At 38.2% G+C, this 26,224-nt stretch overlaps 1 protein-coding gene across 24 annotated transcripts in view; it reads left to right on the top strand.

The window, feature by feature from the left end:
- HERC1 (HECT and RLD domain containing E3 ubiquitin protein ligase family member 1) overlaps positions 1-26,224 on the top strand; it is a 217,162-nt gene that overhangs the window by 148,187 nt on the left and 42,751 nt on the right. For 18 of the 24 annotated variants that reach the window (XM_067029682.1, XM_067029686.1, XM_067029684.1 and 15 more), the window contains 18 exons: positions 2,033-2,149; positions 4,708-4,939; positions 5,961-6,085; positions 7,078-7,298; positions 8,497-8,765; positions 9,533-9,585; positions 10,274-10,474; positions 11,426-11,600; positions 14,798-15,068; positions 15,205-15,418; positions 16,545-16,801; positions 17,592-17,719; positions 18,422-18,549; positions 19,383-19,583; positions 21,903-22,033; positions 22,829-23,028; positions 23,427-23,532; positions 25,108-25,254. In XM_067029682.1, coding sequence (XP_066885783.1) covers positions 2,033-2,149; positions 4,708-4,939; positions 5,961-6,085; positions 7,078-7,298; positions 8,497-8,765; positions 9,533-9,585; positions 10,274-10,474; positions 11,426-11,600; positions 14,798-15,068; positions 15,205-15,418; positions 16,545-16,801; positions 17,592-17,719; positions 18,422-18,549; positions 19,383-19,583; positions 21,903-22,033; positions 22,829-23,028; positions 23,427-23,532; positions 25,108-25,254 — 3,176 coding nt within the window. The remainder of the gene's footprint in view (positions 1-2,032; positions 2,150-4,707; positions 4,940-5,960; positions 6,086-7,077; positions 7,299-8,496; positions 8,766-9,532; positions 9,586-10,273; positions 10,475-11,425; positions 11,601-14,797; positions 15,069-15,204; positions 15,419-16,544; positions 16,802-17,591; positions 17,720-18,421; positions 18,550-19,382; positions 19,584-21,902; positions 22,034-22,828; positions 23,029-23,426; positions 23,533-25,107; positions 25,255-26,224) is intronic. The other 6 variants (XM_067029692.1, XM_067029697.1, XM_059057681.2 and 3 more) reach the window with 3 other exon arrangements.

Genomic DNA, 26,224 nt, shown 5'->3' on the forward strand with positions numbered 1-26,224 from the left:
CTTTTGAACTCTCCTCTGTCTCTGCCATTCAGAGAGACCACTGAGTTTGGCTTGAATTTACCCTTCCTGACCTGCAGTTTGGGAAATTCTTTCAAGGCAGTAAGCTAAGGCAGTTGTACACTTTGCCTCATTTGATTCCCTTTTCTCAGGGATCACCGTTCTATACTACCTATTATCCAATATCTGCAGACTGTTGTTTGATAATTTTTGTCTGTTTTTTTAGTTGTTTAAGGTGAGAGTAAATCTAGTCTCTGTTACTCTACCATGGCAAGAAAGAGAAGTGCATCATATATATCAGGGCTATCACCACTGTAGCAGTAATGACATTTTTTTAAGCAGAAATGAGAGTTATAGTCTTCCCTCCCTCCGCCCTTCCCTCTTTCCCTCCTTCCCTTCTTCCTTACTAGTTCAATTTGAAAGCCATTAAGTGGGGCCAAGCTAGGGAGGCATTCATGCCAGCAGGGTATGGGAGGTGTGTGGCATGGTAGTCCAGAGTGGGTTGTCAGAGCAAGGTTGTGGTGAAATAAAAACACCTCGTGTGTGTGGGGAGTGGCCTGGTATAAGGTTTTGGAGTCGATGGGGCAAAGAACTGTCCATATGGCCTGGCACTAGGTGTCAGAACCATATAGGATGAAGAGGGCCTCCACTGGCAGCTGTGCACTGAGAGGGCCTTGGGGCATTGATGCTTCAGTAGCAGTACACACACCTAGTGCCAAGGTCCTATCTTTTAAATACCATTCTCTACTAGAAGGAACCTTGATCTGAGAGAGAAATGGCTGATATCAGGTCTCAGTATGAGATGAGCCTACAATAGCTTGTGCCATAAAGTGACAAAGTGCTCAGAGAATGATGGGCACAGGCTTGAAGGATATAGAAATCGGAGTGAAGGGGCATCCACTGGCCAAATCTGGGAGATTTGGGACATAAAAATAAATAATAATTACAATAACAGATAATAACTCATGAATGCAATGAGAATCCATAAGCCTATACTGATGGAGAAAGAAGAAGCTTTGCTTTAGAGTGGCAACTGATGAATCTGAAAGCAATGATGGACTTAAAAAAACCCATCATTTGTCAACCATGGTAATCATAATTAATTCAGCCAATAAGCATAAATGGATGCAGAGTGAAACTGATGAAGAATGAGATATTTACCTATTCTCATAGTGTTTTCCCACAAATACTTATTAATTACAAAGAAAAAAAAAGAGTACCTTTACAGTGGAGAAACCTTGCAGATACCAGCTTAACTCAAGTGATCAAAGTTAGCATCATCAGTAATGGGACAACATGAAATCATGAACCATCTAATAGAATGCAGTAAGAAGAAGGCAACATCAGTTTTGTGCTACTCCTGCCAAAATGCACAACCTGAGTCTAATCATGAGGAAACAGCAGACATCAGATTGAGGGACTTTCTACCCTATAACTGGCCTGGAATCTTCAAAGTATCAAAGTGAAGGAGACTGAAGAGACATGAAAGCTAAATGTAACGATGATCCTGGATTGGGTCCTTTGCTGTAAAGAACATTATCAGGACTTTCCTTGAAACTAGAATGGAATCTGGATTAGATGATAATTGTTAATTTCCTGACTTTGATAGTTGCGTTTTGGTTATACAGGAGAATGTTGTTATTTGTAAGAGTAATATATTAGTGTATTCAGGGAAGATGGAGCATTATGTCTGCTACTTACTCTCCAGTGTTTCAGGGGTAAAAGAATTCTATGTACTATTCTTACAAATTTTTATAAAGCTTGAAATTTTTTTGAAGTAGGAAACTATTTTTTAAAAAAATCATTAAACATTTTTTTCAGCAGGTTTGTTTCATAATAGCTAGTTTATCTTTAAGAAAAACCTTAAAAAGCTATATCAAATTTAATCACATTTAGTTACTAGAGAATTCTTAGTAGAGTAGCATTTCATTATATCTGGACACTATTAAGAAAATTGTGAATTATGGTTACTATAAGAATACTTTTTACTCATGGCATATAGTGATATTGAGGACTTCTCTTTCTTTTGTCTCAGCCTTGTCAGACCCAAGCAGTAGACTTTCAACTTCTCCTCCTCCTCCAGCAATTGCAGTACCCTTGTTGGAAATGGGGTTCTCTCTCCGGCAGATTACGAAAGCCATGGAAGCCACAGGTAGTATCATTTTTTTAAATGTTTTTTTAATTGGAGTATAATTGCTTTACAATGTTGTGTTAGTTTCTGCTGTACAGTGAAGTGAATCAGCTGTATGTATACATATATCCCCTCCCTGCTGGACCTCCCCCCCTCCCCATCCCACCCATCTAGGTCATCATGGAGCACTGAGCTGAGCTCCCTGTGCTGTACAGCAGGTTCCCACTAGCTGTCTATTTTACACATGGTAGTGTATTTATGTCAAACCTAATCTCCCAATTCATCTCACCCTCCTCTTCCCCCCTGTGTCCACATGTCCATTCTCTACGTCTTTGTTTCTATTCCTGCCCTGCAAACAGGTTCATCTGTACCATTTTTCTAGATTCCACATATATGCATTAATATTTGATCTTTGTTTTTCTCTTTCTGACTTACTTCACTCTGTATGACAGACTCTAGGTCCATCCACATCTCTACAAAAGACCCAATTTCATTTCTTTTTATGGCTGAGTAATATTCCTTTATACATATGTACCACATCTTCTTATCCATTCCTCTGTCAGTGGACATTTAGGTTGCTTCCATGTCCTGGCTATTGTAAAAAGTTCTGCAGTGAACATTGGGATACATGTGTCTTTTTGAATTATGGTTTTCTCAGGGTATATGCCCAGTAGTGAGATAGCTGGATCATGCAGTAATTCTATTTTTAATTTTTTAAGGAACCTCCATACTGTTCTCCATAGTGGCTGTATCAATTTACATTACCACCAGCAGTGTAGGAGGGTTCCCTTTTCTCCACACTCTCTCCAGCATTTATTGTTTGTAGACTTTTTGATGATGGCCATTCTGACTGGTGTGAGGTGATACCTCACTGTAGTTTTGATTTGCATTTCTCTAATGATTAGTGATGTTGAGCATCTTTTCATGTGCTTCTTGGCCATCTGTATGTCTTATTTGGTGAAATGTCTACTTAGGTCTTGCGCCAACTTTTTTTTTTTGGCGGTACGTGGGCCTCTCACTGTTGTGGCCTGTGGCCTCTCCTGTTGCGGAGCACAGGCTCCGGATGCACAGGCTCAGTGGCCATGGTTCACGGGCCTAGTCGCTCCACAGCGTGTGAGATCTTCCCGGACCAGGGCACAAACCCGTATTCCCTGCATCGGCAGGCAGACTCTCAACCACTGTGCCACCAGGGAAGCCCCGCCCACTTTTTGATTGGGTTGTTTGTTTTTTTTGATACTGAGCTGCAGGAGCTGTTTGTATACTTTGGAGATTAATCCTTTGTCAGTTGCTTTATTTGCAAATATTTTCTCCCAATGTGTGGGTTGTCTTTTCATCTTGTTTATGGTTTCCTTTGCTGTGCAAAAGCTTTTAAGGTTCATTAGGTCCCATTTGCTTATTTTTGTTTTCATTTTCATTACTCTAGGAGGTGGGTCATAAAAGATCTTGATGTGATTTATGTCAAAGAGTGTTTTTCCTATGTTTTCCTCTTAGAGTTTTATCGTGTCCAGTCCTACATTTAGGTCTTTAATCCATTTTGAGTTTATTTTTTGTGTGTGGTGTTAGGGAGTGTTCTAATTTCATTCTTTTACAGGTAGTTGTCTAGTTTTCCCCAGCACCATTTACTGAAGAGGCTGTCTTTTCTCCATTGTTTATTCTTGCCTCCTTTATCATAGATTAGGTGACCACAGGTGCATGGGTTTATCTCTGGGCTTTCTATCCTGTACCGTTGATCTATATTTCTCTTTTTGTGCCAGTACCTTGCTGTCTTGATTACTGTAGCTTTGTAGTTGGGGAGCCTGATTCCTCCAGCTCCGTTTTCTTTCTCAAGATTGCTTTGACTGTTTGGGGTCTTTTGTGTTTCCATACAAATTGTGAAATTTTTTGTTCTAGTTCTGTGAAAAATGCCATTGGTAATTTGATACGGATTGCATTGAACCTGTAGATTGCTTTGGGTAGAATAGTCATTTTCACAAATTGATTCTTCCAATCCAGGAGCGTGGTATATCTCTCCATCTGTTTGTGTCATCTTTGATTTCTTTCATCATTGTTTTATAGTTTTCTGAGTACAGGTCTTTCGCCTCCTTAGGTAGGTTTATTCCTAGGTATTTTATTCTTTTTGCTGTGATGGTAAATGGGATTGTTTCCTTAATTTCTCTTTCTGATCTTTCATTGTTAGTGTATAGGAATGCAAGAGATTTCTGTGCATTAATTTTGTATCTTGCAACCTTAACCAAATTCATTGATTAGTTCTAGTAGTTTTCTGGTGGCATCTTTAGGATTTTCTATGTATAGTATCATGTCATCTGCAAACAGTGACAGTTTTACTTCTTCTTTCCCAATTTGTATTCCTTTCATTTCTTTTTCTTACTATAACTTTTTATGTATCATTATATGCAGTTATGAGAAGCACCATCTTTATTAAAGGCAGTATGTTTTTTAAGAGGCCATAAAGGTTGGTAAGATTTTTAACACAAGATTCCATTGCAGTGGCAACATAGCAGACAGTCTTAAACTGATAGCATGAATAACTAATTATTTTGCCCAAAGTCAGTATTAGACCTTTTTTTCCCCCTGTTCAGGTGCTCGAGGAGAGGCTGATGCCCAGAACATCACTGTCCTTGCCATGTGGATGATAGAGCACCCTGGGCATGAGGATGAGGAGGAGCCCCAGTCAGGCAGCACAGCCGACTCAAGGCACGGAGCCGCAGTTGTAGGCAGTGGTGGGAAGTCAAATGATCCCTGCTATTTGCAGTCACCTGGAGACATACCATCAGCTGATGCTGCTGAAACGGAGGAAGGCTTTAGTGAAAGGTGAAATTCCAATTTCCGTATTTCTGTTCCATGTGTTATAAATGGTGCCCCAAGAACTACATTATGTCCCTTCATAGATGCTTCTAATGGTATATAAGGTTGATAACTAGAGAGAGATGAAAAGGTGGACATTTCAGTTACAAGCTTATGTTTCTGTGAAGCACCCTTAACAGAGTGACATGACAGGTTTTGACTTGAATGATGTTTTTATGAAAATAAGGAAATAATTTTAATATAAAATTGCTGAAAAGAAGAAACTGAAAATTAAAATAAGTTTATTCTGAAATAAAGTAAACATGTTGATAAAATAATTTTATCTTATATAAGAGATATAAACTAGAATGTTCATTTTAATATAAATTGACTTAAAGTAATGCATTCAATAGAAATAGACTTATCTTTTCTGTCTCTTAATATGGGTTTATATTTTCATTTCTTCTTTAGTTTTTAATATGCAGTACAATACACCGCTTTTTAAAGTTGTGAAATGAATCCTCTGATAATGCCTAGCCCAAAAAGAAATGTAATAAAATATTCTATAATTCTTTCTAAAATCCTCCCCCTTCAGCACTTCTTATGACTTTAAATCTTCGTTTCATTCTAGCTCATGAAGTTATATGGGGGGCTTGTGTCTTATATTAATATTCAGAATTTTTCTGACAAACTCAGTGAATATATTCATAACTTATTTTGAAATATATGTTTTTCCAAGGCAAGGATTCCCAATTGTTTCAATTTTTAAGTATTTAATCACTTAGGATTTAGTTAAGGCCATTGACCTTGTTTGAATTTAAACTTGCATTAAGTGTAAGTTCATTGTTGGTATATTTCAAAACCAGATAAAATTATTGCTCAGGGCAATATGACATATTTATAAGCCAGACACAAAAGATATGTTTCAAAACATATTTTGTTCTCGATAATATTTGGAGGAAAAAGTACTACAAGCAAGCTTGCACCTGTGCTTTCTGTTCATGATGATTTTTAAAAATGTGTGTTGCTTTCAAACTTGCTCTTTTAGCCCTGATAATCTGGATCATGTAGAGAATGCAGCTTCTGGAAGTGGACCACCCGCTAGGGGTCGCTCAGCAGTTACAAGAAGGCACAAGTTTGATTTAGCTGCTCGAACATTGCTAGCAAGAGCAGGTAAGTATATGTTTCACATCCTTCTCTTGGTGAAAGTATTATATAGTTTGTTTATATTTTAAAGTAAATGTAAAAAGCAACATTAAAGAAGATGTAAACTAATGATACTAAGTATTCAGTACCTCCACATTAAAAGAGCAACTATTTGCATATTACTTTCTATGCATTTATATAATTTTACATAATTTAAATCACAGCATACATTCATAGATTTATTTTTAAGTTCCCTCTGGGTGTAGAAGGCTATACTGGTCACTTGTAAATATTGAGAAATTTCATAAATGCTCTCTCTGCCCTCAAAATACTTATAATTTAAGAAGTGAAGATTCATGTTCAAGACATCACTGGTGAGAAGGAGCTAGAAAGAGCACTGTGCCAAAGTAGGCACTGGCTTTTCTGATGTACTTTGTGAATTTTAGGGCTTCACTACTAAGTAAGGCCCAGATAAGCAAAAATATATTTTTTCATTACCTTAGTAAATATTTTTAAGATTATGTTCTGGGCATGTGAAATGTAAATTATAGGGAATATATTTTCCAAACTAAAATCTAGAATATGTCATTTGTCAAAACAGAGTTTAATCTTTGAACTATTAAAATGCAAATAATGATTCAGTAATTTATGGAAACAGAAAAATTGAGACTGTCCTAGAACATATAGGATGTGTATTTAATATATAGTGAAAGCGAATGACAAAAAAAGCTAAAAAGATAATAACAGCCCATATTGAGTGTTCTTCTATATAACAAACATTATGAAATATTTTACATAGATTATCTTATTTAAACCTGTCAGCAGCTCTGCAAGGTATTATCCCCATTTCATGGAAGAGGAAAGACATACGTTAGGTAAAGTTTTATGTTTATGGTTTGGAATGCAATAAGTCAGCTGAGGTAGGCTCTCACCTGCATTGTATGGCAGTTAAGAACTGGCAAAATATTCAGAATTATTTTATACATGAAAATAAAATGCCTTTCTTGTTTTGTTCTGAGCGGGGTTATACCGCTCTGTGCAGGCCCATAGGAATCAAAGTCGGAGAGAAGGAATATCTTTGCAGCAAGACCCAGGGGCATTGTATGACTTTAATTTAGATGAGGAATTGGAAATTGATCTTGATGATGAAGCAATGGAAGCTATGTTTGGACAAGACCTGACCAGTGACAACGATATTCTGGGAATGTGGATCCCAGAGGTACTGGATTGGCCTACCTGGGTGTGTGTGACTGCAGCGGGGGCTGCTCTGACTTATTTTCCTGCCCTCCTGTTCATACAGCTTACTAATAACAGCATTTCCTAGAGTTGTAATACTCTGAAAAGTCTGACATCTCATCCTAAAGTTTGGGGCTTTAACACTTCAGGTTACTTTGATACCTACAAACTAGTAAGAAAAAGTCTCTCGTTGCTTTCTCTGTGCGATTTTTTTTTTTTTTTTTTTTTTTTTTTTTTTTTTTGCGGTACGCGGGCCTCTCACTGTTGTGGCCTCTCCCGTTGTGGAGCACAGGCTCTGGACGCGCAGGCTTAGCGGCCATGGCTCACGGGCCCGGCCTCTCCGCGGCATGTGGGATCTTCCCGGACCGGTGCACGAACCCATGTCCCCTGCATCGGCAGGCGGACTCTCAACCACTGCGCCACCAGGGAAGCCCTCTCTGTGCGATTTTATTGCTTCTCTCCCCAGACTAGATGAATAGAGCCGTGCTGTGATAATTTGATTTCTGATATCAAAGATAGATTACAAACTAGGCATCAGGTCCCAGTCAGCTCTGCTGGGTGTTTAACATGGCTACTGTGCTTACCTGGCTATCTGAATGCATGCTCTTCTTCTTTATAGGTTCTATTTAATCACTGTAATGCCTCATTCTAGGAACCAGTGCCACCTAGATCTTGTAAATGCCTCCATCCAAGGGCAGGGTACATGATGGGTTTGTATGTTTACATTGTTTAGCATTACACTTTTTGTAGCAGGGAAACTGAGAAGGTCACAGGTATAAGTTCTATGGGAAAGAGCATATACCATATTATGTTAATAAGATAAATGAATCCAAATGACTTCTTAGAAATTCAGAAAATAGATATGCATGTTATGATTAGTTGAAAGTAGTTTTCATTGGAGGGATTTTAAATCATTTGAGATGGGGCAGATAGTCATTTTTATTAATAACTTTTTTCTCAGGATAGTCAGTTACTTTTATTGTCACTTATTAGTGTGAGGGAAGGGGCAAAGAACACCTTCAGACTGTGTGATCTGGATATTGATTTGAAAGAACTTTGTTATATAGCCTTGATGAACATCTTGTAAATATTCCAGCATATATAAACAAAGTTGTTAATTTAATATAATAAATGATCCATTTACCTCTTCTTAATTTTATGTTAACTTGACTAATAGTTTGATATGGCATTGTTTTGTGCAGCACGTTTGTGAGTCTGAAGACAGGGAAGAGGTGGTGGTATGTGAACTGTGTGAGTGCAGTGTTGTCAGCTTCAATCAGCACATGAAGAGAAATCACCCAGGCTGTGGGCGCAGTGCAAACCGCCAGGGCTATCGCAGCAACGGCTCCTATGTGGATGGCTGGTTCGGTGGTGAATGTGGGAGTGGAAATCCATACTACCTGCTATGTGGCAGCTGCAGGGAAAAGTACTTAGCCCTGAAGACCAAATCCAAGGCAACAAGTTCTGAAAGGTACCTTGAAATTGGATAGATATCCATACCCTCTGATTGAGGTATATAAATTATCTCTCATTAAGACATGGGAATTGTAGTTTTTTTAATGTGAGGAGTAACCTTTAACCTTTCCTTTATAAAGTCCTATGATTGCTGAATTGGGGACAAGGATGAGGGAGGTGGAAGAATTCAAGTTCCTGCCAGACGTGGGAGCCTGTAGTCTGGGAACAGTGGTATGGCCTCAGGTCCTTCACTGGAGTTTGACTGTGTTAACCTTTAATTTGTTGTCAAGTTGTGAGTGGGACCCTTGCTTTAACCTTCAGGAGGCTTATGTTCAATTTTTTTCTTTGGTGTTTCTCACCATAATTTTGACATCCTAATAAGGTCTTTTTTCTTGACGAAAAATGTAGACTGTTTAGATTAAATGAGCTTCCATGAAAATATTACTTCTTTATACCCTTGAATAGCAACTATTTGCTATTGAGTAGGGTTTTTGCCCTTATTGTCAACTATTAAAGTCTTCAAGCCATTCTGGAATAGGTTTTGATTAAAAGACTTACGTAGGTAACCTAGAAACCTCCCCAGTGTTTTGGTAAAATAGTCATTGATTTTGTAAACACTTACATACCAATCATTTTTATTACATTAGCCCATAACATGAAACACACTTTTTTATTTTGTGTTGCTTTATTAATGACTTTTTAAAATGTCCTAATGACATAATTTGCACTTTGGGGCACTAACTGTTTTATATAAAAACACAATGTTCTTCGTGTTTGGTGCAGGTACAAGGGACAAGCTCCAGATCTAATTGGCAAGCAGGACAGTGTGTATGAAGGTAGTTGTTTTGAGAGCTTCTTTATTTCACATGTATTTTTGTATGTACCTTCTGCTTAACGTCTGTTACTAAAACTTACCTTCATGTGTGTGTTTGTATTACGTACATGTTAACTTAAACTTCCCCCCAAAAGTTCAAGATAGTTTGGTAGCAATAGCCCTAGTTTTAAAAGTCAAAGGAAAAAGACCTGAGTCCTAATACTAGCTTTGCCACAGACTGTTAATTTCTGTGGCATACATATTTTTTCAAAGTAGGGAAAGTATGTAGTACATGTTGAATTTCCATCCTAATTGAGGAAAGTAAAAGATAAAAAATTGAAGTGAGCATTTATTTATCTGGAGCATTCATGTATTTGAAGTAACTCATTTCCTAATGATTATGGACAGGGTCAAAAACTTTTTGTTGGCCCCATAACAATATTTTTTATTAGTTGAAACCTCCATTACCAACTGTAACATGTGCTTTTGGTTTAAATGGATTTGACTGCTCTGCCTCGCTTTCCCTTAGTCTCACTATAACTCAGGGGTGCAGTTTGGTTGGGTCACCAGGAGGTGGTGCCGTAGTTCATTTTGTAGGCGCTCCGCTTTCAGTCCATCTGCATTTTAGACATATCTCACAATAACCATTGCCAGCAGAGTTATTTCATGTTTATAGTCACATACCATACACTTCTTTATTTAAATTCCAGAAGACTGGGACATGTTGGATGTTGATGAAGAGGAAAAGCTAACGGGTGAAGAAGAGTTTGAATTACTCGCTGGACCACTTGGTTTAAATGACCGCCGCATTGTACCAGAACCAGTTCAGTTCCCTGACAGTGATCCATTGGGAGCATCAGTAGCAATGGTAACAGCGACCAACAGTATGGAAGAGACTCTGATGCAAATAGGTAAACTTGAAATGCTGATTGGCATGGATTTTACAGAGTCTATATTAATTTGCTTCTTAGAAAGGTAAATAATAATAATAAGGTAAAGCTTAATAAGGGTTCAACATTTCCTGTTCCATCAAGTATCTTTAGCCAGTTATTCTAATGTTTTGAAGGTATAGTATAATATTGTTTTTGATATTTTCTTTTTATAAAATATTGAAGTGATAAAAAGAAAATTTATAAAATGTAGGGGTTTTGGGCTTCCCTGGTGGCACAGTGGTTGAGAATCCGCCTGCCGATGCAGGAGACACGGGTTCGTGCCCCGGTCCGGGAAGATCCCACATGCCACGGAGCAACTAAGCCTGTGAGCCATGGCCGCTGGGCCTGCGCGTCCGGAGCCTGTGCTCCGCAACGGGAGAGGCCACAGCAGTGAGAGGCCCACATACAGCAAAAAAAAAAAAAAAAAAAAAAAAAAAAAAAAAAAAAAAGTAGGGGTTTTGTTTGTTTGTTTGTTTTAAACTTTGTGTTAAGAGAAACCTGGAAATGAATAAAAACTATTGCAGTATTTAATTTCGGTGCGAGTGTATGGTAACTTTTTGCTGTATGGAATACTAAATAAAGAATTGGGGCAGTACTGGTGACTCAGCCCTTTATGTGTACTCAAAGCATATTTTAAAAACTATATCTTTCCTGTATTTGTTAATATCAGTAGAAGTGATGCATGAGCAAAAATAAATAAAACCAAAAAAATTTAAGAATCATATTTTTCCTATAATAGATTATTGACTTAGAAATGTCCATTTCTCCCAAGCAATTTTCTGTATAACAAAGTTCCAGATGAGCAAAACACATTGATTTGCTTTATTTCCTGGTAGCCTAGAATCTAGGTAGAATGGAAAATTTTTTCAGTAGTCTGGCTTTTTTTTTTCTTACCTTCTTATAAACTAAGCAAAATGTTATTTTTTTCAGGTTGCCATGGCTCTGTAGAAAAGAGTTCCTCCGGGAGAATAACATTAGGTGAACAGGCAGCTGCCTTAGCAAACCCTCATGACCGGGTGGTGGCTTTAAGGAGAGTGACTGCTGCTGCTCAGGTTCTTCTGGCCAGAACCATGGTCATGAGAGCTCTGTCTCTTCTCTCAGTCAGGTAAATGTTATTTTGTGTCAAAAGATGTTAAGTTAGCTTCTAGTATGTATTAGACAGGAGTCTGGTATTGTTTGGGAGGATAGAAGTTTATTGCCGTTATAGTAACTGAGTAAACTGAAAATTTTATTATCTGAAACGGGAAACCAAGGCTGTTGATCCATTTGGTGTAGGGTAAAAATAAAAGGTCAAGTGCGTTTTTCTGCAGAGTTTACCAACTGTGTAGCTAAATCGGCCTGTATATTCCATCGTGGAGACTCTTGCTATGCTCATACCGTGGAGCATAATGTTAAAAAAGGGAAGAGAACCAAGAATACCTAAAAGACATCCATTTGGGAAATGATTAAGTAGGGGTATTTAACGGTAAATCATGAAGACAGAAGGACCCTGAAAGAAGAACTCAAAGTTTAGATGAGGACTTCCCTGGTGATGCAGTGGTTAAGAATCTGCCTGCCAGTGAAGGGGACATGGGTTCGAGCCCTGGTCCAGGAAGATCCCACATGCTGCGGAGCAACTAAGCCCGTGCACCATAACTACTGAGCCTGTGCTCTAGAGCCCGTGAGCCACAACTACTGAGCCTGCATGCTGCAACTCCTGAAGCCCATGCACCTAGAGCCCGTGCTCTGCAGCACGAGAAGCCACCGCAAATGAGAAGCCTGTGCACCACAACGAAGAGTAGACCCCACTCGCTGCAACTAGAGAAACCCTGAGCACCACAACGAAGACCCAACACAGCCAAAAATAAACAAATTTTTAAAAACATGGATATTTAAAAAAATATTTAGATGAGACTGTGTGGGGTTGGCTCAAGACTAGACATTTCGGACTGTGGAAAATGAAGTTCAGAAACTGACTCACACGTGTAGATAAACATTTGATTTATGACAGTGCTTACATTACAGAGCAATGAGGAAAGGATGGTCTTTTCCGTAACTTGGGCTAGGTCAGATGGTTTATTCACTTAAGGAAAAAAAAATGAGTCTTGGCCCCAACCTCAAACTATATAAAGCAGGTATTTCCAAGTGGCTCTTAGGTCTAAATGTGAAATGTAAATCAATGAAGTTTCTGTAAGATAACAGAAGAAGATTTTATTCTAGATCTTGGAACAACCAGAGATTTCTTAAGCAAGTCACAAAAGACATTCACTTTAAGGAAAACAATTGATAAATTGGACTACATTAAAAAAGAACTTCTGTTTAGCAAGTTGTTTAGGAAGTAAAAAGGCAAAAAAGTTAAAGGAAAAAAAAAACTACTGAATGGGAGATGATCTTAGCAATGCATATAGCCAATAAAATATGTAAAGAATTCTTATAAACCAGTAAGAGAAAGACAGACAATCCAAAAGAAAAATGGACATAATAACAAAAGAGGCTCTCAAAATGGCCAATAAACATGAACAATGAGATGTTCAGTCACATTAGTCTTCAGAGAAATGAAGATGAAAACCCCATGAGATACTACTACACACCCATCAGAATGGCTAAAATTTAAAAGACTAGGGAGAAAAAGGTGATCATGATGGTGTGGAACACCTAGAACTCTCATACACTGTTGGTGTGAAAATAAACTGGGACAGTTACTTTGGAAGACTGTTTGATAGTAACAACTAAAGGTGAATATTAGCATACTCTATGACCCAGAAAAACACTTCTGGGTATATATCCAACAGAAATGCTTACATATGTGCACCCAAAGACATAAGCAAGAACATTTATAGCAGTACTATTCATAATAGCCCCATGCTCTCATCTGTATAGATAAATGACTTATGCTTAATTTCATTTATACGGGCATATCTTTTTTTATTGTGCTTCGCAGATATTACTTTTTTTTTTTTTTTTTTTTTACGAATAGAAGATTTGTGGCAACCCTGTGTTGAGCAAGTCTATTGGCACCATTTTTCCAACAACATTTGCTCACTTCATGTCTCTGTGTCACATTTTAGTAATTCTTGCAATATTTCAAGCTTTTCCATTATTATTATATTTGTCATGGTGATCTGTGATCAGTGATCTTTGATGTTACTATTACAAAAAGATTTCTGAAGGTTCAGATGATGGTTAACATTATTTTAAAATTTTAAATTTAAAATTTTAAATGTACATTGTTCTTTTTTTAAAAATAAGTTAATTAACTTATTTATTTTTGGCTTCATTGGGTCTTCGTTGGCTGCGTGCGAGCCTTCTCTAATTACGACGAGCGGGGGCTACTCTTCGTTGCGGTGTGCAAGCTTCTCCTTGCGGTGGCTTGTCATTGCGGAGCACGGACTATAGGCTCGCGAGCTTCAGTAGTTGTGGCATGCGGGCTCAGTAGTTGTGGCTCGTGGGCTCTAGAGCTCAAGCTCAGTAGTTGTGGCGCAGGGGCTTAGTTGCTCCATGGCTTGTGGGATCTTCACGGACCAGGGCTCAAATCCGTGTCCCCTGCATTGGCAGGTGGATTCTTATCCACTGCACTACCAGGGAAGTCCCTGTACATTGTTCTTTTAGGCTTAATGCTGTTGCACACTTAACAGACTACAGTGTAGTGTAAACATGACTTTTATATGCACTGGGAAACCAAAAATATTTGTGTGACTTTTTTTATTACAATATTCATTTTATTGTGATGGTCTGGAACTGAACCCGAACATCTCCACAGTATGCCTCTGTGTCAGTGAAAATGAATAACTGCTGCTGTGATGCAACAACATGGATGAATCTTACAAGCATGATGCTGAGTAAAAGCAGCCAGACAGAAGAGAATACATACTTTATTATTCTATTTATATGAAGTTCAGAAACAGGCAAAACTGGTTTATGGCCTTAAAAAGTTGGAATAGTGGTTACTTTTGAGGGCCTAGAGACTGAGAAGGGCCCAAGCAGTCTTCTGGGGTATTGGTAATGTTCTGTTTCTTTATCTGGAAGGTGGTTACATAGGTTTGTTCAGTTTGTGAAAATTCATGATTTGTGAACATTTCTGTAAATTATACTTTGGTAATTCAGGTATACTTAAGTATGTCAATATTTATTAAAATAAAAAAGTTTCAAAGCAGTTTCCAGCTTACATAATATTTTTGGACATCTCTAAGGACACGTATGACTAGTGATAGTGCAGCTTGCCTTTTATTTTGGTTGTTGGTGCTATGGATGATATGTGGGGCTCCAGATGGTCCCTTAAATTTATTTTCTTTATGCATCTAAAGTGTTTTCCTTTCCTGGCAGTGGTTCCAGTTGTAGCCTGGCTGCTGGTCTTGAATCTCTGGGGCTTACAGATATCCGAACGTTGGTTCGATTAATGTGCTTGGCTGCAGCAGGGAGAGCTGGCCTCTCCACCAGCCCTTCCGCCATGGCAAGCACTTCAGAACGCTCACGAGGTGGGCACAGCAAGGCCAACAAGCCCATTTCTTGCCTGGCCTATCTGAGCACAGCAGTGGGATGTCTAGCATCAAACACTCCTAGTGCTGCAAAACTCCTGGTGCAGTTGTGTACACAGGTAGGATATTCAGTGCTTTTCTTATTGCATTGCTTATTCCCAGCCAATTCTTAAAGAACCTTTTAAGATAAAATCTTCTTTTTGTTCCAGAATTATATGTAAAAATTAAACCTGTTTCTTGTGATTGCCTCTTCAGAACTTGATTTCTGCTGCAACAGGGGTAAATCTAACCACGGTCGATGATCCAATTCAGCGAAAGTTTCTACCTAGCTTTCTCCGAGGAATTGCTGAAGAGAATAAGCTTGTAACCTCCCCAAATTTTGTTGTAACTCAGGCCCTTGTGGCATTACTAGCAGACAAAGGGGCCAAACTGAGACCTAATTATGATAAGTCAGAAGTTGAAAAGAAAGGTAAGTTTCATACAATTTAAATATACAGTCTTCTTATCAATTTGATATGTTTTTTAAAACATGTTTTTGCATTGTTGTATGTGATGAATTATATAACATCATGTATACCTATTAAGTTAGATCATAAGAAAAGTGCATGTATACTTTTTCATTGTGCCTGGAAACAAATATTAGAAAATATACCAAATTAGTCTTGGTTTGATTAGATTATTTTATTAGATTATGGTTTGGGTCACCATAGATAATAATCCTCATAGGCTTCCTGAATATAATTTGTATAAAGTAGTGCTTTTTTTTTTCTTTGTCTTAAGATGATACAATTTGAAGGGACTACTTAAACATAGTATTTACCCTTCTCTTCATCAGGACCATTTGGCCAAGAGAGATGGGCTTTTGGATCTATCAGTGCATTCCCTTGACTGGCTATTAAGATCACTTTTTAAAAAAATTTTATTTATTTTTCATTTATTTACTTTTGGCTGGACCAGTTCTTCATTGCTTTGCAGACTTTCTCTAGTTGCTGCATGTGGGGGCTACTCTTCGTTGTGGTGCACGGGCTTCTCATTGCAGTGTCTTCTCTTGTTGTGGAGTACGGGCTCTAGGTGCACGGCATTCAGTAGTTGTGGCTCGCGGGCTCAGTAGTTGTGGCTCATGGGCTCTAGAGCGCAAGCTCAGTAGTTATGGCGCACGGACTTAGTTGCTCCATGGCATGTGGGATCTTCCTGGACCAGGGCTCGAACCCATGTCCCCTGCATTGGCAGACAGATTCTTAACCACTGCGCCACCAGGGAAGCCCCTAAGATCACTTTTGAGGAGCAAAAGCCAAACTCTTATTCTTCAGGGCACGCTCCCTCTGCCCTGGCCTTAAAATGATTTCTGCTGCGTTCTCAGTTGGTGTATCCTTAGAGCAAAGACTATTGATTAGTGTATATAAATGTACATTTGCAGTGAATCAGATTTAATATAGAATTTGATGTGAGATAAATGCTTTATATCTTGTATGCATATCTTAGTGAAATGATTGCTTGAAAAAGTGCTAATTCTTAAAAGATAGTTTAACCCATTTTTGTTTGTTCACCACCACCAGCTCTCACCTGGGCATCATTTCATTGTTTTGTTTAAGCAGGTTTAACTGCCCAATTGTATGCCCATCCTTCCTATGATCCTTCTGCTGTAGGCCCTCTGGAGCTGGCTAACGCCCTGGCAGCCTGCTGCCTCTCCTCCAGGCTATCCTCACAGCATAGGCAATGGGCTGCTCAACAGCTTGTGCGCACTCTTGCTGCGCATGACCGCGACAACCAAACTACTCCACAAACACTTGCTGATATGGGAGGAGATCTCAGAAAATGCTCCTTTATCAAGTTGGAGGCTCATCAAAACAGAGTATGTATTTTGACCCCCAAGTGTGTTGATCACCTTATGTAAGATAACATAGTTTCTCCTCTTCTCCAAGAGCTTAAAGTTCAGATCATGGGTGTGTGTATGTGTGTCTCTCTCTTTCTCTCTCTCACTTACATGCTCTCTCTCACACACACACACACAAGCAAGCTAAAAAGCTGAATTATCAGTTATTTGTCTGGTAGTTACCAACTCTCCTTTCTCTACATGTGTATGTTGTATACTATGTGATATAATATTATACAAATGGGAAAATCAGATGGGGGATGAGAAGAAAACCAAAGGAATAGCCTCACAAAAGATGAGGGTTTATACATGCAAGAAAAGAAGCAATTTGTCTCCCTGTTTTAATTTAACCCACTGGGCTCCTGAGCAGTGACAAGGGCAGTTTAGGAAATGAAGACTGACCTCTATTTTACCAATTTAATCGTTTCTTAGTCTGTGTAATTAGTTTTATAGAACACGCTGAATATTTCTATTTTATTGAATTAAATAAATGTTTTTTAAATAAGCATGTTTAGTAAAGATTGTGAACAGGTCTAAGATAACTCAAATGAGTTTGGGCATAGTACTTTAAAGCCATACTTCAAATAGGTGTATATTTACAAGCCAGTTAGAAAAGAATGAGACCATGCATGTTGTTTTATAACATGGATACTTTTCTTTTACAATTTCATGGTAGATTTTTTTTTTAATTTGATAGAACTCTTTCAAATTATAGAATCATTTGAATTAAAACTTGCTCAAATATTGCTGGACTTCTTATCTTTTCCAGGTAATGACTTGTGTTTGGTGTAATAAAAAAGGACTCTTGGCTACAAGTGGCAATGATGGCACCATCCGGGTGTGGAATGTCACCAAGAAGCAGTATTCACTGCAACAGACCTGTGTGTTCAACAGATTGTGAGTACTGACATCAGCTCTCTTGGGTAACATTTAAAAATAAGAGAATCCTAAACATGCTTCCTCTTGGTTGTGTTAGTGTACTCAAATTGTCACTAAAATTTTTTACAATTTTTTCTTTTAGAACAGTCTCCAGTGTTTTTTTTTTTTTTAATTTGCAAGATAGTAATTTAGAAAATAAAAATACTGTCAATATCTGTCAACTTACTCAAAATTAAATCAAGGTCTACTATGCCAGCATTATAAATGTTCAATTCTATAAAACAGTAGGCTAATTTTCCATCATTCTTCAAGGATTATTTAGGAATTATTTTTTCTGTAGCACAGTGTAGCATCTTTTATATTTTTATAGCTAGCTATAAAACTTCCCTAGCTATTAGGCAAATAAGAGTCAGTGTGCTCTGAGTGATAACCATATGTATAACCCATATGGAATCAGAATACTTTGTTGACAAATTATGTATTACATTAAATGATGATTTGTCTAAGTATTACTCTTGTAATTCTACATTTTTCACATTATGACAAACACTAGCAATTATGTGATTGTCAAATACTGCTAGCCAGGCTTTTGAAGTGTAAATGCTTTTGATCTGCCTTTATGTACTATAGTCTCTATAAAACCCTTATTTTAAGGTTTAGGATTTAGTTTACTTTGTGATGATGGGGATTGGAATTCCATACATATCTGTTATATTGTAGGGAAGGTGATGCTGAGGAAAGCCTGGGATCACCTAGTGATCCAAGTTTCTCACCTGTTTCCTGGAGTATCAGTGGCAAATATCTAGCTGGGGCTTTGGAAAAGATGGTGAATATCTGGCAAGTTAATGGTAAGAGTCACATAAATACTAGTAAACTACTGAAGCTAATTTTTTTTATAAAAGCCTTTCTCTTAGCCTTCTAAGTCTAAACATTGGCTTCCCTTCACCTCGAATCTCACAATCTATTCATCAGTTGTGAAAATCTGTGCATAGTATGGTTTAAATTAAAGAGGAAGTGTTCATTTCCTGACTCTTCCTTCTAGGAGTTTCAATTAACCTGGTAGTTGTAAACTAAATATCCTTTCTATGTACCACTCAGCATTCAGAGTAGGATTTGAGGAGAAGTAGCAATCACTGCATTTTTAGCTATGTATTCCTTTGAATCACCTGTGAAATATTTCTATTAATTTTATCTGTTTCACAGGGACAAACTCTTGTTGATTTTTAGTAACCTCTCTGGAAAGTAAAAATTATTATTGTAATCTTGGGCTTACCAGCATTTTTGTTTGCTTTTGCATGTTTGGGTAATAGCTGTTCTATTTCATAAATTTGAAGGAACAGCTAGCCTTAACTATAGGTAAAATTTGTATGTTAATTTGGTTTTCAGTAATTATTAGGAAAGGACTTAAGTGTTTGACATTTGTATGTTGATTATTTTCCTTTATTCTTTCTCCTATAAAACTATCATTTTTGTCCTGTTAATAGTTACAGAAAAGCTATGAATTTGATAATCATATGTAGTATATAAATGAAGGATCTTGCCTTGCAGTCTTATTCATTAGTAGGCTATTATGAAATTGGGGACTGCTTTGAGTGTATTAAATTAAATAGTATGTATTTTTTTTCTTGTTATTGTTTTTAAGAATTAAGTGAAAACTAGTTAACATTTTCTCCCTCTTTAGGAGGAAAAGGGTTAGTAGATATTCAGCCTCACTGGGTATCTGCCCTGGCTTGGCCAGAAGAGGGTCCATCCTCAGCCTGGTCAGGAGAATCTCCAGAATTATTGTTGGTGGGACGGATGGATGGATCTCTAGGACTGATTGAAGTTGTTGATGTATCTACCATGCACCGTCGAGAATTGGAGCATTGCTATCGAAAGGATGGTAAGTGACTGGAATTGTGTCTGGTTGAGAAAGTGTTCCCCCCAGTCAAATAGATTTACTTTTTTGGCACATGCCAAAAGTAATATTTACTTTTGGTTTTGTTTTCTAAATTGTTCAGTTGGTGTTTCATTTTAGTTAGTTACTAAGTTGAAAGATATTTCTTTGTCAACTCCTACCACATATCACTGCCAAAATAAGATCTACATTAGTCATTTATCCTTTGTGCAAGTGTCTGAACACTTCTAGTGGGCTCTAGGTCTCTCTAGAAAGTTAAGAATGTCCAAGAGGAAAAAGGATAATAATTATTGATGGAGATGAAATTGTTAACAAATGAGTAAAATTAAGGAAATGGGGGAAGGAGGAGAAGGGGGAGGGAAGTTCCTGATTTAAGAAGCCATAGGAGGAAGTCTACTTTTACTTATTTTCTCACTATCTTCCTTTTGGATAGCTAGGCATCTTACTAGATAGTTTTTTGTTTTGTTTTGTTTTGTTTTGTTTTGTTTTGTTTTGCTGTATGCGGGCCTCTCACTGTTGTGGCCTCTCCCGTTGCGGAGCCCAGGCTCCGGACGCACAGGCCTAGCGGCCATGGCTCACGGGCTTAGTTGCTCCGCGGCATGTGGGATCTTCCCGGACCAGGGCACGAACCCGTGTCTCCTGCATCAGCAGGCGGACTAGATAGTTTTTGTTAGATGTTTTGGTGGAGTAGGATATCTCGAAGATCCCAGCCACAGCTTATATGGTGTGCTTTTTTTTTTTTTTTTTTTTTGCGGTATGCGGGCCTCTCACTGTTGTGGCCTCTCCCGCTGCGGAGCACAGGCTCCGGACGCACAGGCTCAGCGGCCATGGCTCACGGGCTTAGTTGCTCCGCAGCATGTGGGATCCTCCCGGACCAGGGCACGAACCCGTGTCTCCTGCATCGGCAGGCGGATTCTCAACCACTGCGCCACCAGGGAAGCCCTATGGTGTGCTTTTAACAGAATAGAACAGGTTTTTGTTTTTTAGGTTTTTTAAATTTATTTTTATTTTGTTGTTGTTGTTGAGAATTGTTCATTTATTTTTTTCATTGATGAGCTTCAGAACCATGTTGTCCAGTGAGGTTTCACAGCCATGCAGTTTCGAGGCCTGGAGGGCAGCATGCTTGCTTCTCAGATGTCTGAGAGTAAAGCTCGCCCTCTCTTCTCTTCTCTCTCAGCATGAAGGGTGCACTGCCCAGTTAGCAATCCCTGTCCTCCCCTGACAGCCTTTGGCTCCTTTTTATTCACAGAGTAATGCTAATGTCATTACTCTCAGTTTCTGTCTTCTGCAAATACTGGGGATCCTCCAGAAACATGTCATCTCCATCACTATAAGTCAATATTCATTTGCTTTCTTCAAGGTCCATAGCCCCGGTCTGATAGTATTGTAGGGTCTCCTGCAGAGGTGGGGGGTGGCTGTGGCTCATTGTGGGGACAAAGACACGGGCAGCAGCAATTCTGGGGAGTACGCACTGACCTGAGCCCTCCTGGTGGCTGCCATTTTCTTACCCAGTTTTTAAAAAAATAGATAGTACCATCATAGGGTTCAAAAAATTTAAGTTTGAAAAGGTATACAGTAGGGAATTCCCTGGTGGTCCAGTGGTTAGGACTCCATGCTTCCACTGCAGGGGGCATGGTTTTGATCCCTGGTCAGGGAACTAAGATCCCACATGCCGCGTGGTGCAGCAAAAAAATAAATAAATAAAAAGGCATACAGTAAAAAGTCTTTCTCACATCTGCTCAGCTCCCATGTCCCCATTCTACTCCCACAGATACTGTTTTTTACTTCTTTTGTAGCCTTCCAGTGTTACATATACTTAAAGAAACAAGTATGAATATAAATTGTTAGAATATAACATGTTTGATAGAAAATGGAAACACTGAATAGGCAATATTAAGCAAATGAAGGGACAGGAAATTTTTTTTTCTAAGAGGTGGATTATTTCACTTCTCAGTTTCATGGTAGATTCTGGTCCAAAAGGAAAGAACCTTATACAATGACTTAAAATCAGCAAGGGAATTCAGTTTTTGTCTCTGTTTTTCAATAACCACTTCAAAAGAATGAAAGATTAAAAATGAGGTACTCCTCGTCACTTACAAATAACACTTTTAAAGTGGGTTACATGGAATCCTTGCTGTAAGCTTACATTTTGTCTAAATGTGTTAAAGAGATGTTTGTAAACTTACTTGCAGTGGTTGTAGAGGTATATATTTGTTGCAGAGTCTCTGTCTTTTAAGGGAGACAGTGACAAATAAGTCTCCCTTATTTTCTTTTTAAAATTTTTATTTTGTTTTATCATGTTAGTGTCTGTAACTTGCATTGCTTGGTTCAGTGAAGACAGACCATTTGCAGTGGGATATTTTGATGGAAAATTGTTATTGGGAACAAAGGAACCGCTTGATAAAGGAGGCATTGTTCTAATTGATGCACATAAGGTAAAGCATCTTTACGTGATGGTTGCTTTTTCTTGTTTTATACTGTAGTATTGCTTGATACTAGTTTCTCAAAGAACTTTTTTATATCAGTCACTTATGATTTAATGTTCTATTGTTATACAAAGTCTTTGGACCGTAAGAAAGCCACTGAGCTAAGAAAGAGGTAAAACCACAACAGTGAAATAGGAGTACCCTGTCAGAGTACCTCCCACTAATGCTAGAAATTCCATCTATGAAGAATGATTCCTTTACCTTAAACAGAGGTTGCCAGTTTAGATGCTTATGGGGCCATCTAGGCAAGTAACATAAATGCATGAAGCCAGAAGCTGGAAGGTGTAAAGGAGGGTAAAAAAAACGAAGTCAGAAGAACCCAATGATGACAACCATATAAACACAAGACATGTCCCAGATTCTCATAGTATTAGCTATTTTTTGTGTAAGAGATGCTTTTTTTTTAAAGTCTCTTCTTTTTCATATTTTAATGATCAGTAGTCCATAAAAATAACTTTAAAAATGGTGAGGAAAGATAACATATCCCTTCTGACTCAGAATTTCATAATTCATTCATCCAGCTAACATTTATTGAGCTTTGACTGCAGCAGATATATATAGTGCAGACTATATTAAAGGGTGAGTTGATCTAGTGATTGGAAATAGTATGCCAGTATCTGATTTGCATAAAATGTTGATTTCAAAATAATTGAGTGATAGAAGTATAGGTCATAAATTATTAAGTTTAAAGTATTTGTGAAGGAAGCATTACTATGATCTTTTTTCTACCTCTGCCATTCTAAGGATACTCTTACTAGTATGAAGTGGGACCCAACAGGTCATATTCTTATGACATGTGCCAAAGAAGAAAGTGTGAAACTCTGGGGGCCTATTGCAGGATGCTGGCGCTGTCTGCATTCACTCTGCCATCCATCTATTGTAAATGGCATTGCTTGGTGCAGCCTTCCAGGGAAAGGATCCAAGTTGCATTTACTGATGGCCAGGTATGTTGTAAATTTGTGTGTGTATCTTAATTTTTATATTAGTATAGACTGTTACTTGCATTAAGTGTGGCTTCTCAATAATCTTAAACACTTTACTGCCAGTTACTGTTCTTATAATGTGTAATACCATAAGATCACCTTAGAGGAATAAAGAAGTTTTCCAATGTGAAGCTTGGGATATGTAATCCAAAGATATGCCATCTCCTTAACCATGTGTGGTATTGTTAGAATATAGATCCTACTTGTATTTCTTGTGAAAGATTATAGCATACCTACTACAAATAAATTTTTAAAATATACTGTAGTAGTTCTATCAGGTCTTAATTGATTGCTGTTTGAAAATATTTTTACTTCTGCATATTGACATGTTTTGGTTTTATGTGATAAAATTTTTTAAGTGGCTGTCAGAGTGGCTTAGTATGTGTTTGGCGTATTCCACAAGATACCACACAGACTGGTGTGACTAGTTCACAAGGATGGTGGGACCAGGAATCAAATTGCCAGGTAAATATTCTGGTGTTTTTCAAGACTTTATTTGAAACCACAGATAGTATATGTTATCAAGTAATACTCCTACTCGGTATCTCAAGTGTCAAGAGCCATTAGGGAAATGTGAATAATTGTCATACTTTGTGTGCTCTCTGAATTAGCCTAATTTTTTATAAGTCAGAGATACCATAATTGCTTGTTAAGGTGAGATATTCAATAAATATGGAGTGGTGATCGTTCATGGTATATAATTAACACTACCAATAGGTGAGTCCTAAGTTAAAGTTTTTGGTACAGTGAAGCAGGAACACCACGGGAGCACTCCTATTCAAAGTATCTCCTACTGATACCAGTATTCCACCTATGAAGAACCATTCCTTTACCTTAAACAGAGGTTAAAAATTTACAGTAGACAGGGAATTCCCTGGCAGTCCAGTGGTTAGGACTCAGTGCTTTCACTGCTGTGGCCCTGGGTTCAATCCCTGGTCGGGGAACTAAGATCCCACAAGATGCGTGGCATGGCCAAAAAAACATTATGGTAGATGCTCACAGAGCCATCTAGGTAAGGAACGAAAATTCATTCACAAAGCTGTGGAGAAGGTAACACACACGCACACACACACAGGAGTGCACATGCTTCATATAAAGGGCATAGCTGCCACAGAGGAGATTGCTACCCTCCAGAAATGAGAGCCTGTTGCCACCAGATTGTCAATTTTTTTTTTTTTAGTGGAAACCAAAAATTCAGTGTTTTAAGTAAAATCTCCCATTATTAAACATTGGCCTCTGACTTGAAATTCTTTAAAACCCTGGTTGGCTAGTTGAATTGCATCCCTGAGTTGCCAGTTTGCAGCCTCTGTTGCTTTCTCTTTTGTTCTTGATACAAATACATTATGTCATTTTTGGGTAAATGAGTATATCTGGTATTCTGATCTCTCATAACTAAAAGGAAGAGGGAGCTTAAAGGCAGGGAGAAAGGGGTGAGGAGGGAGGAGTAGATAGCTCACTAATGGGAGGAAAATGTCACAGAAGCAGAGGTAGGAGCACTAGAGATAAATCGGATTTACTCTCTGTGCTAAAGAGTAGCCCTTTGGACAGACCTACCTATCTCATTCCTAAAACCTGCAGAGCAAACATGAGATTAGATACCATGGGACAGACAGACCCATAAGCCAGCAGAAAGAGGAACTTGTTTGTATATCCAGCATGTGCAATTCACAAATGTTAGAGGCTAAAAGTGAAAATTACATGAAGTGAAATTTAAAAATTAAAACACTCATTAAAAAGTAGAAGTTAGAATTTTCCTATCTCTGAGGGATAATTGGAACTTAAATGTAGTCATTACTTCCAGTTTGAAGAGTAGAGAACTAGCTTAGAAGTGTATCAAAAAAGATGAAACTGCATCAGTAAAGGAGAACCAGGTTGATATCTTATTATTTATTCTGTCAGACTAGTCCTTATGAGAGAGTTGTCCTTCCCTCCTCCCCAATTTTATACTGAAATATAAAATTTCCAAGAATGAATTGTAAATCTTGAATCTATAAATTGTTTTATTTTTCAATATTTGTTAAAAATAAAAATGAATTGCAGGATGGATATAGGAAATCAGTCGGAGCCAAGTGTGTTTATCAATTGCGAGGACACATCACCCCTGTCCGGACCGTTGCCTTTAGTTCTGATGGGTTGGCCCTGGTGTCTGGTGGTTTAGGTGGCCTCATGAACATTTGGTCTTTAAGGGTAAGAGTATAGATGTTATTTTTATCTTAAGAAATGTTTTTATGTTAACTTATATGTGATAAAAGTTAACCCAACCAATCCTAGGAATATTTTGTGTAATACTATCTTGAATATTGAAGAAACCCCTTTCAGAGTTCTCTGCCCTTTAATTTCTTACTTTTTAAAATATCTTTATTGGAGTATAATTGCTTTACAATGATGTGTTAGTTTCTGCTGTATAACAAAGTGAATCAGCTATACATACACATGTATCCCCATATCTCCTCCCTCTTGCATCTCCCTCCCACCCTCCCTATCCCACCCCTCTAGCTGGTCACAAAGCACCGAGCTGAGCTCCCTGTGCTATGCGATGGCTTCCCACTAGCTAGCTGTTTTACATTTGGTAGTGTATATATGTCCATATATACACTACCACTCTCTCACTTTGTCACAGCTTCCCCTTCCCCTTCCCGTATCCTGAAGTCCATTCTCTTTTTTTAACATCTTTATTGGAGTATAATTGCTCTACAATGGTGTGTTAGTTTCTGCTTTACAACAAAGTGAATCAGTTATACATATCACATATGTTCCCATATCTCTTCCCTCTTGCGTCTCCCTATCCCACCCCTCTAGGTGGTCAAACACCACCTCGCTGATCTCCCTGTGCCATGCTTCCCACTAGCTATCCACCTTACATTTGGTAGTGTATATATGTCCATGCCACTCTCTCACATCGTCACCGCTTACCCTTCCCCCTCCCCATATCCTCAAGTCCATGCTCTAGTAGGCCTGTGTTTTATTCCCATCCTACGCCTAGTCTCTTCATGACATTTTTTTTCTTAGATTCCATATATATGTGTTAGCATATGGTATTTGTTTTTCTCCTTCTGACTTACTTCACTCTGTATGACAGACTCCAGGTCCATCCACCTCACTACAAATAACCCAATTTCGTTTCTTTTTATGGCTGAGTAATATTCCATTGTATATA

The sequence above is a fragment of the Kogia breviceps genome, chromosome 3, assembly GCF_026419965.1.
Source record: "Kogia breviceps isolate mKogBre1 chromosome 3, mKogBre1 haplotype 1, whole genome shotgun sequence".
Taxonomy (NCBI): Eukaryota; Metazoa; Chordata; class Mammalia; order Artiodactyla; family Physeteridae; genus Kogia; species Kogia breviceps.